The sequence below is a fragment of the Podarcis vaucheri genome (genome assembly GCF_965113315.1).
Source record: "Podarcis vaucheri genome assembly, chromosome: 16".
Taxonomy (NCBI): Eukaryota; Metazoa; Chordata; class Lepidosauria; order Squamata; family Lacertidae; genus Podarcis; species Podarcis vaucheri.
In genome coordinates, this window is record NC_138754.1 from 16498119 (window position 1) to 16512363 (window position 14245).

The following is a 14245-nucleotide window of genomic DNA, read 5'->3' on the forward strand; positions in this document are numbered from 1 at the left end:
TTAATACTTGATGTCATATCAAAGGTATGATGAAACCATTACAGAACTGGTAAGCAGAACAGAGTGCCAGTTTAGTTTTCCCCAGTTTAGCACAACTTAAACAAGCCAGGTCTTCACCAACCACCAGAAGGCATATAGTGAGGTGGCCACATGAGAGGGCACTCCACAGTGCTGGCCCCACAATCATAGAGACCCTGTTCTTCATGCAACATACAAAAACTACTGGACATAAAACTGTTACCAAATGCGTTTTGACCCTCAAGTGTTCCTTAGTGGTCCTAATTGCATATATATACCTACATCCAGTTTGGCGTGAACTTCAGATGTTGGAAAACAATGGACAAACATCCCAGAAACCAGTTGGTAGCCACTACAGTCAGCCCAGGATCAGTATAATATGCTCAAAGACTCTTGCCCCTGGAGAGCAATCTGGCCACTGAATTCTGCACTTGCTGAAGTTTCCAGACTCTTCAGAGGCATACCATGTAAAAACCATATAAACAAGTTTAAAACACATCATGTACTCTTAATTACCTGTATAGGCCTGGAGGAATAGAAAACTTCAAAGGCATTTAAAAGTTGAAACAGAAGGTGCCTGCTGCATCTTCATTGATGAGTATCCCACAATACTAGGCTGATAAAATTAAAGGCTGTTTCTTTGCAAATGAGCCTCACCAGTTTAGGGAATGGCCAGTGATGCTCCTGATGATGATCTCTGATGGAGCTGGGGTATATATAAGGTAACCTAGACCTAAATTCAGGACTTTGTAAACTAATCTGGCTTGGTAGAAGATAGGCAGCCAGACAAAGATACCCCATGTTCTTGGCCAGATGCCCCCACCAGCAGTCTGGCACCAGCTGCAGCTTCTGAACTAGACCCAAGGGCAGCCCCACATCAAGCACATTACAAGTAGTCCAGCCTTGAAGTGACTAATGCATGGAATACAGTGATCAGGCTATCCCTGCCCAGGAACAGCTCTAGCTGAGAACCTGGCAAAGCCATCCAAGTTGGTGGCCACTGCCTCCAGTGGGAGCAACCTCCATAGCTTGTGAACTATGTGAAGGACTTTATTTTACATATAAAGTGTTGCTTCCAACAGAATACAGAAAAGACAGCGAAAAAACAGGCTTTTGGGGGAGGCATTTGGTTAGCCATTGTGAGGCCAGGATGTGGGACGGATGGCCCTTTGAACATGCACCATGGCACTGTTATTCTGGTCCACAAACCTCCGTGCTTTTCCTTCTGCTGCAAGAATCCGGGTTCCGTTCCATTCTCCCAAGAAAAGAAACCCAGCAAGCCGACTCCTCCACGCAGCGGCCCCTTTAAGAGCCTCCTCCCTTTTTAAGAATGAACCGGAATGATCAGCTGCAGGCGTCACGTGGTCTTGCAGCCCAGGCAGTTGGAGGAGCGACATGCAGGCAGGCGGTGGCGGCTGGGTCTGGCTGCCCCTCCTGTGGCTGGTGGGGAGCCGGGCAGGGGATCCCGCCGGGTATAAGAGGAAGGTAGGACGGCCCAGGGGCCGGTGGATGGATGCCCTCCTTGGAGGAGATTTATTTCTAAGGGATGTTTGAGGGCTGGGTGAGGTCAGCCGCTGCCAGCCTGGGCTGGCTCATGGTGGCTGGGGCTGATGGGAGCTGTAGTCCAAAACATCTGGTGTAGGGGCAGGTTGGCAAAGGCTAGGAGCCTCGGGAACTGCCTTATGCAGAGTCAGAGCATTGGTTTATCTAGCTTAGTGTTGCCAGCACTGACTGGCAGCAGCAGCTCTCCTGGGTTCTGACCAGGGGACATTCCCAGCCCTACCTGCCTTATACTGACTCAGACTATGCTCTATCTAGCTCAGTATTGTCTACACTGACTGGCAGCCGTGGTTCTCCAGGATTTGTGGCAGGAAGTCTATTCCATCCCTACCTGGAGATGATGTTGGGGATTGAATTTAGGAGCTTTTAACATACAACCCAGGTGCTCTCCCACTGAGCTGTGGCTCCTTATAGTATCATGGAAAGTTGCCTTATACCAAGTGCGACCATTGGTCCATCTAGCTCAGTATTGCCTGCACCGGTTGGCAGTGGCATTCTGGGGTTTCAGGCACGGATTCTATTCCAACCCTACCTGGAGATGCTATTGGGAATCGTACCTGGGATCTTCTGCATGCAAAGCAAATGCTCTCCAGCCTTTTTCAACCTGTGGGTCCCCGGATGTTGTTGAACTACAACTCCCATCACCCCTAGCTAGCAAGACCAGAGCTCAGGGATTATGGGAGTTGTAGTCCAACAACATCTGGAGACCCACAGGTTGAGAACCACTGCGAGTCTACCCACTGAGCTGCAGCTGACGCTGATCAGTGTTGTGTATCCCAGGAATGGGGTGCCCCTGTGGTCCTCCAGGTATTGTTGGGCTCCATCGCCCATCCACCTGGCAATTTAGTTCAGCAACACCTGAAGCTTTATTTTTACATGCTAATTTACACTTATTATGTTTTATTTTCTCTGTTACACCTGTTGAAGGAAAGGAAAGTGTGGGGCGGGAGAGAGAACGACCAGTGAAAATGAGAAAAACAGGAAGAGAGAGGAAAACTGTGCTGTGTTGTGGGTGGATTTTAGGATTAGGGGATTTCCATGTGGACGGCAACTATTTCGAAGACCCAACTTTGAATCTTGTTCTGCCAAATGGGAGCCAGTTGTTGTTTTTAACCACTGTGTTTTCATGAGTTCCAAATCCTTGCTCCGTCGTAAAGCCCTGCAAGATTCCTCTTGGGGGTAGTCACCATTTCTGTTTTATATTTTCATCCTCCTTCCTCTCAGTTGCTCAGGAAGGCATGGTTTCCCCTCTGTGTTATCCTCACAGCATCCGTGTAAAGTAGGGCAAGGCAGAATTTAAGTGCCTGGGCCACCGAGGTCACCCAGTGAGCTTCATGGCTCAGTGGGGATTTGAACCCCTAGCCTGACACTCAGTCCACTAAACAATGCCAGCTCTCCACCTCTTAGCCTGGCCCACCTCGTAAGGTGGTTGTGAGGTTGAGATGGAAGCAGAGCCATACATACGCCACCTTGAGCTTCCTGGGAGGAAGTGTGGGGTTAAAATACAAGAAAAGGATGCATGTGAATGTTTTTAAAATGGCAGATCCAGTCTTGTAAGCTGGGATTCACAACTAGAACCAAGACTCTGAGCTTTTCGAAGACAGTGTTTTTCCTGCATTGTCTGATTTTTGTCTCCCGAAAATCTTGCGCCAGGGCCAAATCTGACTCCTGGGAATCTCAGCTTGTTCCTCTGATCTCTGGATGGGGCACCAGTGTGTTAGACTTCTCTGGTGCCCTGCTTTTTATACTGAGGGTGAGGAGATCAACAGGGGTCCCAAGCAGGAGTTTCAGACTCTCAAATCCTGCCTTTGGCCTGTGAAAAATATGTAGGTGTGCATTGGTATTCCCTGCTTAGAAGCCAGATCAGGAGTCTGTAGGGATTTTTCTCCTGGTGAGACACTACCACCAAGTTGCAAAGTTAGGGAATCAAATCCGTTCATTTCCTGTCAATGTTTGGGGTGCAATAAAACCCACATTCCAACCTCACTGCCTGCTTTCCCACTCTAAGCTGCTTGGGCTGAGGCAAATTACAGGTATGTTTGTGTTAAAAAAAATACTTTTTTATTGACGTTTTTAAAACAAAGGCCCAAAATGCACTGCAGTAAAAATACAAGGAAGGAAAATGGTGATCTTCTCTTAGTTCCACAATCACTTTTGGTTTCACAGTACATTAATATTTTTTAAAATAGAGATTTGTCCTTATTTGCTGGGCTAACATCAGAAAGAAGAGTAATAAATACAGTCCTGGACTGCCTTTCTCAATATGGTTAGAAGTTCTTCTTTTCTTTAACTTCTAAAAGTTGTCAACCCTAGAAGAAGTTTTTAGTGAGCTGATATGTAAGGCAAGTATTCCTTGCTTTTCAGTTATGTAATACTTTCAGTTCGTTCTTTTTTTTACAGTGGAAATAAGATATGCTGATCTGGTCATATTTCAGTGTTTTGAAATGGCCATTGCCGGCCGGCTGCCTTCCAGTTGTTTTGACAAAGGCAGGAGGGATTTGCAATTCAAAACTTCTAGATCCTAAGTTGGCTTTGGATTGTAGTTTCCTTTGAAAATAAACTAAATGAAGCTCAAAACACTCTCTTCTCTGACAGTTCTCTACACCTTGGGAGGGATTTTTGCATGCCCTCTATCCCCACCCAGCACTGGCGTGAATCTCCCAGAAGATTGCCCAGATGTTGAGTGTTGGACTAAAACCCTGGGCAAGACCAGGATTCGAATCCGCACTCAGCTATGAAGCTCATTAGGTGACCTTGGAACAGTCACTGCTTCTCTCAACCTAACCTACCTCACAGGGTGGTTGTGAGGATAAAAATGGGGAGGAGGAGAGGACAATGTATGCCATTTCCTACTCCTTGGAAGAAAGAAGGTGGGATGCAATAAATAAATAAGTGAAACACTCTTAGGCCACAGGTAATGAAAAGCCCATAAGGGACCACAGAGCCTAGGACTTTCCGATCAGAAGGTCGGCGGTTTGAATCCCCGCGACGGGGTGAGCTCCCGTCGCTCGGTCCCAGCTCCTGCCAACCTAGCAGTTCAAAAGCACGTCAAAGTGCAAGTAGATAAATAGGTACCACTCCGGTGGGAAGGTAAACGCCGAATGCTGCTCTGGTTTGCCAGAAGTTGCTCAGTCATGCTGGCCACATGACCTGGAAGCTGTATGCCAGCTCCCTCGGCCAATAAAGCAAGATGAGCGCTGCAACCCCAGAGTCGTCTGCGACTGGACCTAACGGTCAGGGGTCCCTTTACCCTTTACCTAATGAAAAGCCCAAGGACTGGCAAATAAGAAGTGTTTATGCCTGGTGCCTAAAGATACGTAGTGACGACATTGCCCGGCGTTTGTGAAGCAGATTTAACACCCTGGTGGGGACGCCCATTTCCAGGTCTCCCTGGAGTATAACCCGGGCTGGAACAGCTCTGCCGTGAACCTCCTGCACGTCCGGGCGGTGGGTCTCAACAACACCATCCATTATGTCTGGAGTACCATCGGGGCACCCACTGTGTTGCTGGTCTACACAGGAAGCCAGAGCAGTGGTGTCCACGTCAACTGGACCCGGCTGCTCTCCCCCTCGCCCTCCGGAGCCATCCAGGTCGAGCCAGCTGGAAGCGTTTTGTATTCCATGGCTGTCATCTTTTCCAAGGTAAGCTTGGGGGGCTGCAGAGTCTGAAATGAAGGCAGGAGGTGGTGTGTGGGGTCATCCAAGTGGGGTGGAACGAGAATGGCAGCAGTGGGGAGAAAAGGGGTGTGAATATAGCTGCTCCAGGACGTTGGGCATCATCTTGCTAGCCACTGTGAGAACACGGTGCTGGACTAAATGGGGCCTCCTTTGGCCAAATCCAGCTGGGCTCGTCCTACATTAACACGGATGTTTCTAGGTGTTTGAGTACAACGGCACAAAGACCTCGGATCTCTCCAAAGCTAATGCAAGCAGCTTCTACCCCACCTATGATTTGGCAAACTTCACCTGGGACAGCCTTGATGGCCGGCTGAATGAGACTACTTTGACAGCGACGTTTCAGGGGGTTGGCCCCGACTCTGGAGGAACCTTCCGGAACGGAAGCATCTCCTTCCAGGTAAAAAAGGGCGTGGCTTCCCCGCCGACAGGTCAGACAGCCAGTTGCTGCGTGTTGTCGTGACGGGCTGTTGTAGATCATGCCGTATATCTAATCAGTGATGCAAGGTGGTTGGTGTTTTTTTCCTTCGACGATGGATGGGTGTCATTTGCAAATAAATATAAGGCAGCTTCATTTTTTTTTCTTTTTCAAACTTGGTTTGCTAGATGCAAGTCAAATAAACATGCTAGATTAGAACACTTTTTCGGGAGGGCATGGGGAACATCTGTGGCTGCGCATAGTTAAACTGTGGAACTCGCTGCCACAGGAGGCAGGGATGGCCACCAATTTGGATGGCTTTGAAAGAGGATTTGACAGAACCATGGAGGAGAAAGCTATCGATGGTTACTAGCTGTGATTACTATGCTCCGCCTCCAAAGTTGGAGGCAGCTCATGAATACCAGTTGCTGGAAACCACAGGAGTGGAGAGGGCTTTTGTGCACAGGTGCTGCTTGTGGGTTTCCCATAATGGGCATCTGGTTGGCCACGGTGGGAACAGGATGCTGGACTACATGGGCCACTGGCCTGATCCAGCAGACTCTTCTTAGAGAAATACAGTGGCACCTCGGGTCAGCGGCGTAGCGTGGGTTGACAGCACCCGGGGCAGGGCAAGTAATTTGCGCCGCTGCCAGCTTCTTCTTGCTGCTGCCTGGTCTGGTCTGGTGTGGTTCTCTTCAGCGCTGCGCTGGCCGGCCGCTGCACTGTCCCTCCCCCAGATAGTCCCTCGCTCTCTTTCCGCACCGCACGCCTGGCACCCACCCCCTCCACAGTGGGCGGCGACCCAGTGGCTCGGATCGGATTCGCACAGCCAGCACTGCAGTGAGAGAGAGAGAGTGAGCCAGGTAGGGGCAGAGAGCTGCGAGTGCGAGCGCACCCCCCCCCCAGATGTTGCGCCCGGTGCGGCCGCCCCCCCCCTGCACCCCCCACGCTACGCCACTGCCTCGGGTTACAGATGCTTCAGGTTACAGACGCTTCAGGTTACAGACTCCGCTAACCCAGAAATAGTACCTCGGGTTAAGAACTTTGCTTCAGAATGAGAACAGAAATCGCACCGCGGCAGCAGCAGGAGGCCCCATCCGCTAAAGTGGTACCTCAGGATAAGAACAGTTTCAGGTTAAGAACAGACCTCCGGAATGAATTAAGTTCTTAACCAGAGGTACCACTGTATAAGGAATGGAAGGAGGGTTGAGGAACTTTTGGCCCTCCATATGTAGCTTGATCCAGCCCCCACCGTCTCCATTGGCCATACTGTTTGGGGCTCATGAGAGTTGGCAGTCCAGTCATAAACCTGGACAGCTGTGGCTTTCCCCCCCCCCCCTGGGCTGCTTTTATCCAGCTATGCCACAGCTCGTCTCTCGCAACTGCAGGGCACGCACTGCGAGACTCTCTTGCCTAACCAGCCAACTTTCCACCGTTGGTGGTCCCCATCGCTGCTCCCCAGGTGACGGCCTATGAAGAGACCAGCCGCGATGGCCCGCTCCCGCGTCTCCTGCACACGGCCAACACCTCCAAGGTGGACTTTGTCATGCATGGGGTCGCGCCTAGGGGCAACCGCTCTCGCTTTGCGCTGGAGATCGTCACTGTGGAGGAGAGAGGCGGGCAGAAGCAGTTGGAATCCACCCGCTCAATCGACGACGAGTATACACCGACCATATTCGAGGTACCGTATTTTTCGCTCTATAACACGCACCAGACCATAACATGCACGTAGTTTTTAGAGGAGGAAAACAAGAAAAAAAATATTCTAAAGGAAACAGTGGATGTATGATTTTTGTGGTTCATGCTGTGGCCACAGACATGTGATCTGACAGTGAGTTTGGAGTAGCCCAATGCAAAAATCCTGAGGATCCATGTGGATCCATGCTTTGTAACCAGGTTTTTGCACCACTGCAGCCCCAGGCAACAGTGGGTGTGTGATTTTTTTGGTGCAAGATGTAGCCATGGACATGCTATGTGATCTGATGGTGAATTTGGGGTGACCCAGTGCAAAAATCCTGAGGATCCATGTGGATCCGTGCTTTGTAACCACGTTTTAAGTGGGGAGGGAAGGAAAAGCACTCAAGGGACAAGGAGCACACGTGGGGTGTGTGGAGAAGGATGCTGCTAATAATGAAGAAGAGGGGTATAATTGGAGAAGGCTCCTCTCCCCTCCCGCTTTGCTCCTTTCTTTAAAGCAAGCAGGCTCTGCTTTTCTTCCTCCTCCCTGCTCATCCCCGGCTTAGGAGCTGAAAACCTTTGCTGCTATGTAGCGAGCTGAGTGGGGAGGAGAGAGGGACAGAGAGCCTGCTTGCTTTAAAGGAACCAACCGGACAGGAGCCGCTTACACTCGTGTAAGCGGCTCCTCTCCTCTCCCGCTTTGCTCCTTTAAAGAAGCAGGCTCTCTGTCCCTCTCTCCTCCCCACTCAGCGGCTCTTCTCCTGCTTTGCTGTTTCAAAGCGAGCCACGGAGGAGGGAAGGAAGGGGAACCATGGATCCTCTGCTCACGACTGCAGCAGATCCCCCCGCCACCCGTAGGCATTTCCTCCATAACACGCACAGACATTTCCCCTTACTTTCTAGGAGGAAAAAAGTGAGTGTTATGGTGCAAAAAATACGGTAATCCTGCTGCTAGGGTATGAAACTTGAAATGTGTGGAAAGGTGCCTCTGAAACGTGTGCAGAGTGTCATTTCCCTGCTAACTAGCCACGCTTAGCTCCAAGTATGGAGGTTAGGAAAAGGGGCTTCTGGCTTAAGAGGGTACCAGGGAGGTAGGTATTAGCCCTAAAATCCCAAACTGAGGCTGGGTGGTCTTCAGCCAGGGATTCCTTAGCTGTGATTCCTGCAGCGCAGGGCGTTGGGACTAGAGGGCTTTTGGTTCCCCTTCTAACTCTATGATTTCTCTTGCCTGGAAATTATTTGTTTACCATATTTTTCCATGTATAACATGCCCCCGTGTAGAAGACGACCTCTGTTTTTTGGGACTCCAAATTGAGGAAATGGGGGGAGATTGCCCACAGTTGTTGAGCTTTTTGGGGGAGGGGAGATTGCCAACAATGGCTCACCCGCCTGACTGCCACTGCCAATCCCACGCATCGATGAAGCCACCAATCATCTGCCCGCTTGCCACCAGCAGCTGCCAATCACCCGCCCAAATGCCACAGCAGCAAATCGCCAGCAGACCTTGCCGCAGCCACCAATCACCAGGCCAAAATCCGCTGACAATTTCCTGCTAGTGGCAGCCGCCAAATGCCCGTCCCACCTCAGCACTATCCGTGTATAAGATGACCCCCAATTTTTAGCATTTTTTATAATAAAAAAACCTCGTCTTATACACAGAAAAATATGGTACATAAATAGACCACCATTTCCTACAAGGATCTCAGGGTGGCGTACAGGCTCCTCCTGCTTCATTCTGTTGTTACAACAGTTCTGTGAGGTAGGTTAGAGAGAGACAGACAAACAGACACAAACAGAGCAGTTGCTTCAAGTTGACTTATTATTAGTAGTATTAATAAGCCCCAGTGGTATCATTACACTTTAAATCAGGGTTAGGCAACCTAAGGCCTAGGGGCCGGATGCAGCCCAATTGCCTTCTAAATCCGGCCCACGGACAGTCCGGGAATCAGCGTGTTTTTACATGAGTAGAATGTGTCCTTTTATTGTGGTGCCCAGAACTGGACACAGTACTCCAGGTGAGGCCTGACCAGAGCAGAATACAGTGGCACTATTACTTGACATGAGCCAACAGTGTGACGCGGCAGCTAAAAAAGCCAATGCAATTCTGGGCTGCATCAATAGGAGTATAGCATCTAGATCAAGGGAAGTAATAGTGCCACTGTATTCTGCTCTGGTCAGACCTCACCTGGAGTACTGTGTCCAGTTCTGGGCACCACAATTCGAGAAGGACACTGACAAACTGGAACGTGTCCAGAGGAGGGCAACCAAAATGGTCAAAGGCCTGGAAACGATGCCTTATGAGGAACGGCTAAGGGAGCTGGGCATGTTTAGCCTGGAGAAGAGGAGGTTAAGGGGTGATATGATAGCCATGTTCAAATATATAAAAGGATGTCACATAGAGGAGGGAGAAAGGTTGTTTTCTGCTGCTCCAGAGAAGCGGACACGGAGCAATGGATCCAAACTACAAGAAAGAAGATTCCACCTAAACATTAGGAAGAACTTCCTGACAGTAAGAGCTGTTCGACAGTGGAATTTGCTGCCAAGGAGTGTGGTGGAGTCTCCTACTTTGGAGGTCTTTAAGCAGAGGCTTGACAACCATATGTCAGGAGTGCTCTGATGGTGTTTCCTGCTTGGCAGGGGGTTGGACTCGATGGCCCTTGTGGTCTCTTCCAACTCTATGATTCTATTTAAAATGCATCTCTGGGTTATTTGTGGGGCATAGGAATTTGTTCATTTTTTTATTTATTTTCAAAATATAGTCCAGCCCACCACATGGTCTGAGGGACAGTGGACTGGCCCACAGCTGAAAAAGGTTGCTGACCCCTGCTTTAAATGTATGGTGTGAAATGTGGCCCTAATTTCACGAATGCCCTCTTTTCCTTTCCTTGGAGCAGATGGCCCAGCTGGTTTCTGTCCGCCGCAACGACAGCGCTGGGTTCAGCTTCCTCCAGTGGAAGACGGCAGCGTACAGCGCCTTGCAGCCCAAGCGGGAAGACACCGTCCACTGCGAGTATTACCAGCTGGAGACGGAGAATCGCACCGTTCCTCGGCCTAGCATAGCCCACGCCTACTTTGGGGAGGAGCTGGAGGTCCACAATGGCGTGGCCGCCATCAACATCTCCTTTGGCAGCGAGGACAGCGAGGCCTACCAAGAAAAGAGCTACCTGAGCTGGTGAGCAGCAGTCTTGAGGGGCTAGGTTTCTTTTCCCTCCGTAAAAAACAGGTAGGGAAAAGGAGGTCCCTCTTAACCCTTACACTACACGGACAGTAGATGGAGAGGAGGGAGAAGCAAGTCCATAAGTTGAGGTAAAGGTAAAGGGACCCCTGACCATTAGGTCCAGTCGCAGACCACTCTGGGGTTGCGGCGCTCATCTCGCTTTACTGGCCAAGGGAGCCGGCGTACAGCTTCCGGGTCATGTGGCCAGCATGACTAAGCCGCGTCTGGCGAACCAGAGCAGCGCACGGAAACGCCGTTTACCTTCCTGCCGCAGTGGTACCTATTTATCTACTTGCACTTTGATGTGCTTTCGAACTGCTAGGTTGGCAGGAGCAGGGGCCGAGCAACGGGAGCTCACCCCATCACAGGGATTCGAACCGCCGACCTTCCGATCAGCAAGCTCTGGGCTCTGTGGTTTAACCCAGAGCGCCACCCACGTCCCATATTAAGTTGAGGTATTGGCTAACAATTTCTCTTCTCTCCCCCCACCTGTCACCCCTTCCAGGTCTGCGCTGATTGGCTTTGGTGAGCCCCCCAAGGACGGGTTCTCCCCCCTCGTGATCGCAATCCTCGCAGTGGGGCTGGGGACTCCAGTGCTGCTCCTGGTGGGGGGCAGCCTCACCGTCCTCGTCTCTCGGAAGAAGCCCTATTCAGAGTACGAACCCATCAACTGATTGTTGTCAGTGGACAGTTGCCCTCAGCGTCTTGGCCAAACTGGCTTCTGGTAGCTTAATTCCAGAGGCGTTTCATGCAGCTGTTTCTGGGGAATGTTTCTTCTGTTTCCTTCAGGGGGACGTCTCAGTGGCTTAATTTATCTCCTGGTGAAGATGCTCTGGTCTGCTTACTGTGTTTGGGTACCCTCAGTAGATGGATGGTGCTACCTGGTGGGGCCATTTGCATTGTCCCCCACCTGTATTCTCTTGTGGAGGGAGGCGGAATGTGCGTTTCAATAGTTTGGCTGCTTATCAGGATCACTCCCCAGAAGTTTTCCTTCTTACCACTTGAAATTACTGTCACTTGGAAGACTCTACCGTGATATGTGCAGTTCTCAATATTCCAGAAGCACAGGGGTGTTTACAATGGGACAGGGAATGTGTGGACCATTAGACATACTTGGACTCCAGCTGCTGTCATCATCCCTGACCAAGGGCTGCTGGGAGTTGGAGTCTGTCAGCATTTCGAGGGCTGCAAGTTCCCGGTCCCTGGTTTACGGTGCCCATTTCCCAAAGAGGGTTCTGTGGTTTTTCTTTCGCTGGGTGACGCTGGAGAGGCTGAATTGTCTTTTCATTTCCCCCGCCAAACACCCTGTGATAAGCTTTGGGGAGGGGTAGTATTTTGGGTCCTCAGTTTCCTCAGACATTCACTTTCTTACCCTCTCAAAAAGATAACGGCGTCTTTGCACTGCATTGCTTCATCAACAATCTCTTGACCAGACATCTTCCCAAAGATACGTTCTGCCTTTCATATTTTTTTTTTAAAGCATTGTCTTGTTTTCATCGGGTTACATTTACAAAGTACTGTTTTTTTTAAAAAAAAAATGCTGAAATGCCTCTTACAGTTGCAAGCTTCTTTTCCAATTGAGGCTCCTCTGTATTACTTTTTTTAAAGGGAACAAAGCTTTCCCCTGGTGGAGCCCTTCCGAGATGGTGGAGGCTGCAGCTGTTTCCCTTGCTGTGCAATATAATGATGGTGGTGATGATTTGAACAGCTATATCCTCTGGTTCTCTCTCTCCGTGATACAGCTGTCAAATGTGGGAAGGGAAGCTGGCAACCCATTTGTCTTTTCCCCCCACAAAAAGGGTAAGCCACTGTTGTGTTTACAGGCTAACGGCCCTGAAACAAAGGACAAATTGCACTATTGACTGTTAAGTAATGCACCTTTTTCTTATTCTGGAAGTTAGGGTCAGAAAACCAGGACACCCCAAAATTGTTGAGCTTTTTTAAAAAAGGAAATCTCCGAAACTGTTGAGGTCAATTGTCAGAGGACCGCTAAGAAGAGCCAGTTCGGAAGCTCTCGTTTGAAGCGAGAAGGGCTTCCATTTGAGCTGCATGGACATCTTTTGGGGTTGGTAAGGGGAAGCCAATTCTGATTCCTTCTTTGGTGTGAAGCAGCACAACACAGCCCAAGGCAAATCTCCCCAACCTGGTGCCTTCTGGATGTTGTTCAACCCAGCCAGCATGGCCAATACTCAGGGATGATGGGAAATGTAGTTCAGCAATATCAGAAGGGCAGCAGGTTGAGGAAGGTAGGTCATGGGGAGGTTTCATTTGCAGAGGTTGTCGGGGAGTTTATGTGCATTTCCAGCTGCCACTTGTCTCTTGTGGACCAATTAAAGATTATTTTGTTTTGGAATTGGTTTTGTGTGGTTTCTGTATGCTAATGCCTCTTTCTTTCGGAGCTAAATTTAGGGAGGTGAAGAATCGTTTCTTAATTTTCAATATTAGTGTGTGGTCGTTTTTTAAACCCTTTCTGTTTAAGGAAAGGTCAGAGGTCAGCCGCCTATTCCTCTTTTGTTGTGTTTCCATAGAGTGACTGTGTGAAACAGTGGAATCTACATGTTTTTCACTTCTGCCATTACTGTTCCTGGTTTTGCAATCCTCTGGCTGGCTTCCTGCCACCCGCCTCTGCAAACTGCCAATCCCACTTCCCATTGTGCAATGCAGGCAGCACTGATAACAGGCACCCTCCTAAGCCTGTGATCTTCCTGGATCTTCCTCGTCCTCATCGCTGGTCTTTCTTTCAGGTAGCCTGCTTCTGTTGCCATTTCTCCACCCTGCTTGCTCTCTTGTTCCAGGACAGAAATGGGAATAAGCATGAGGGCAAAAGCAGAACCTCTTGGCTAGGGCTGCTTTTGTTGCTCTTGTCGAGAAATCACACTAGCAGTAGTATTTGCAAAGATAGCAAATGATCCGCAGAGGCTGGATTATCTTTGCTGTTACAAAGCTATATACAAAACTTAGCTTAGCTTCCTTGCCCTGCTAGTGTCACCCTGAACTGATTCCCCACCCCCATACAACCATGTCTAAAATCACTTTGGTTCCTTCTGCCTTGGCTGCTGTCATTTATTTATTTTGTAAAATTGATTGTAAAAGGACGCCCTCAAACTAGTTTACAAGAAATAAAATAATAATAAATTTGCCATTAAGAAGAATTAACCAATAATTTAAAACTTCTAGAAAGTTAATAAACTAGAGAATAAAACTCACATCAACTTTCTAAGCACTGTATCAGCATAGGCTTGCAGTGAGTCCTATTGTTTATCTATGTGCTGCGTGAAAAAAGTACTTTTTTCATCTCTCCTGACATTTTCCTTCCTGCCCCTGACACCCAAAAAACACCCAATGAGCAAAAAATAACCCATTACACAGTCACTGCTGCTGGGTAAGCGAATTGGCACTTTTGTGGTGAGCTGTTGGTCACAGACACATGGTGAGCTCTAACACCCTATCCCTACTTCTGCTTGCTTCTCATGGGAACAAAACCGAGTGGTTTCTTTCCAGGGGCACAAACCTTCCAAGTGTGCCCGTTTCCACCAGCAACTGCCTGCTGAAGCATGTTCAGATTTCAACAACCGGTTTAGGAGGGAGCTGTTCTCTCAAGATCTCCAAAGAGTTATTGCAGCGCATACGTCAGGCAATAATAATAATAATAGTAACACAGAGGTGGTGTGCAAGCCTTA

General features: G+C 49.2%; 1 protein-coding gene across 1 annotated transcript; it reads left to right on the forward strand.

Annotated features, from left to right (window-relative positions):
- Positions 1 to 1370: 1370 nt before the first annotated feature.
- On the forward strand, positions 1371 to 12918 carry GLMP (glycosylated lysosomal membrane protein). The gene is made up of 7 exons (XM_082204312.1): positions 1371 to 1503; positions 4963 to 5220; positions 5456 to 5653; positions 7134 to 7352; positions 10243 to 10520; positions 11071 to 11220; positions 12174 to 12918. The coding sequence occupies exons 1-7, from the start codon at positions 1414 to 1416 to the stop codon at positions 12247 to 12249; spliced, it is 1269 nt and encodes a 422-aa protein (XP_082060438.1). The 5' UTR covers positions 1371 to 1413; the 3' UTR covers positions 12250 to 12918.
- Positions 12919 to 14245: the final 1327 nt, after the last annotated feature.

Coding starts and splice junctions, on each gene's coding strand:
- GLMP (XM_082204312.1), top strand. CDS start 1,414: ATGCAGGCAGGCGGTGGCGGCTGGGTCTGGCTGCCCCTCCTGTGGCTG. Junction 5,221..5,455: donor TGGCTGTCATCTTTTCCAAG/GTAAGCTTGGGG, acceptor GGATGTTTCTAG/GTGTTTGAGTACAACGGCAC. Junction 11,221..12,173: donor CGGAAGAAGCCCTATTCAGA/GTACGAACCCAT, acceptor CTTTTTTTAAAG/GGAACAAAGCTTTCCCCTGG.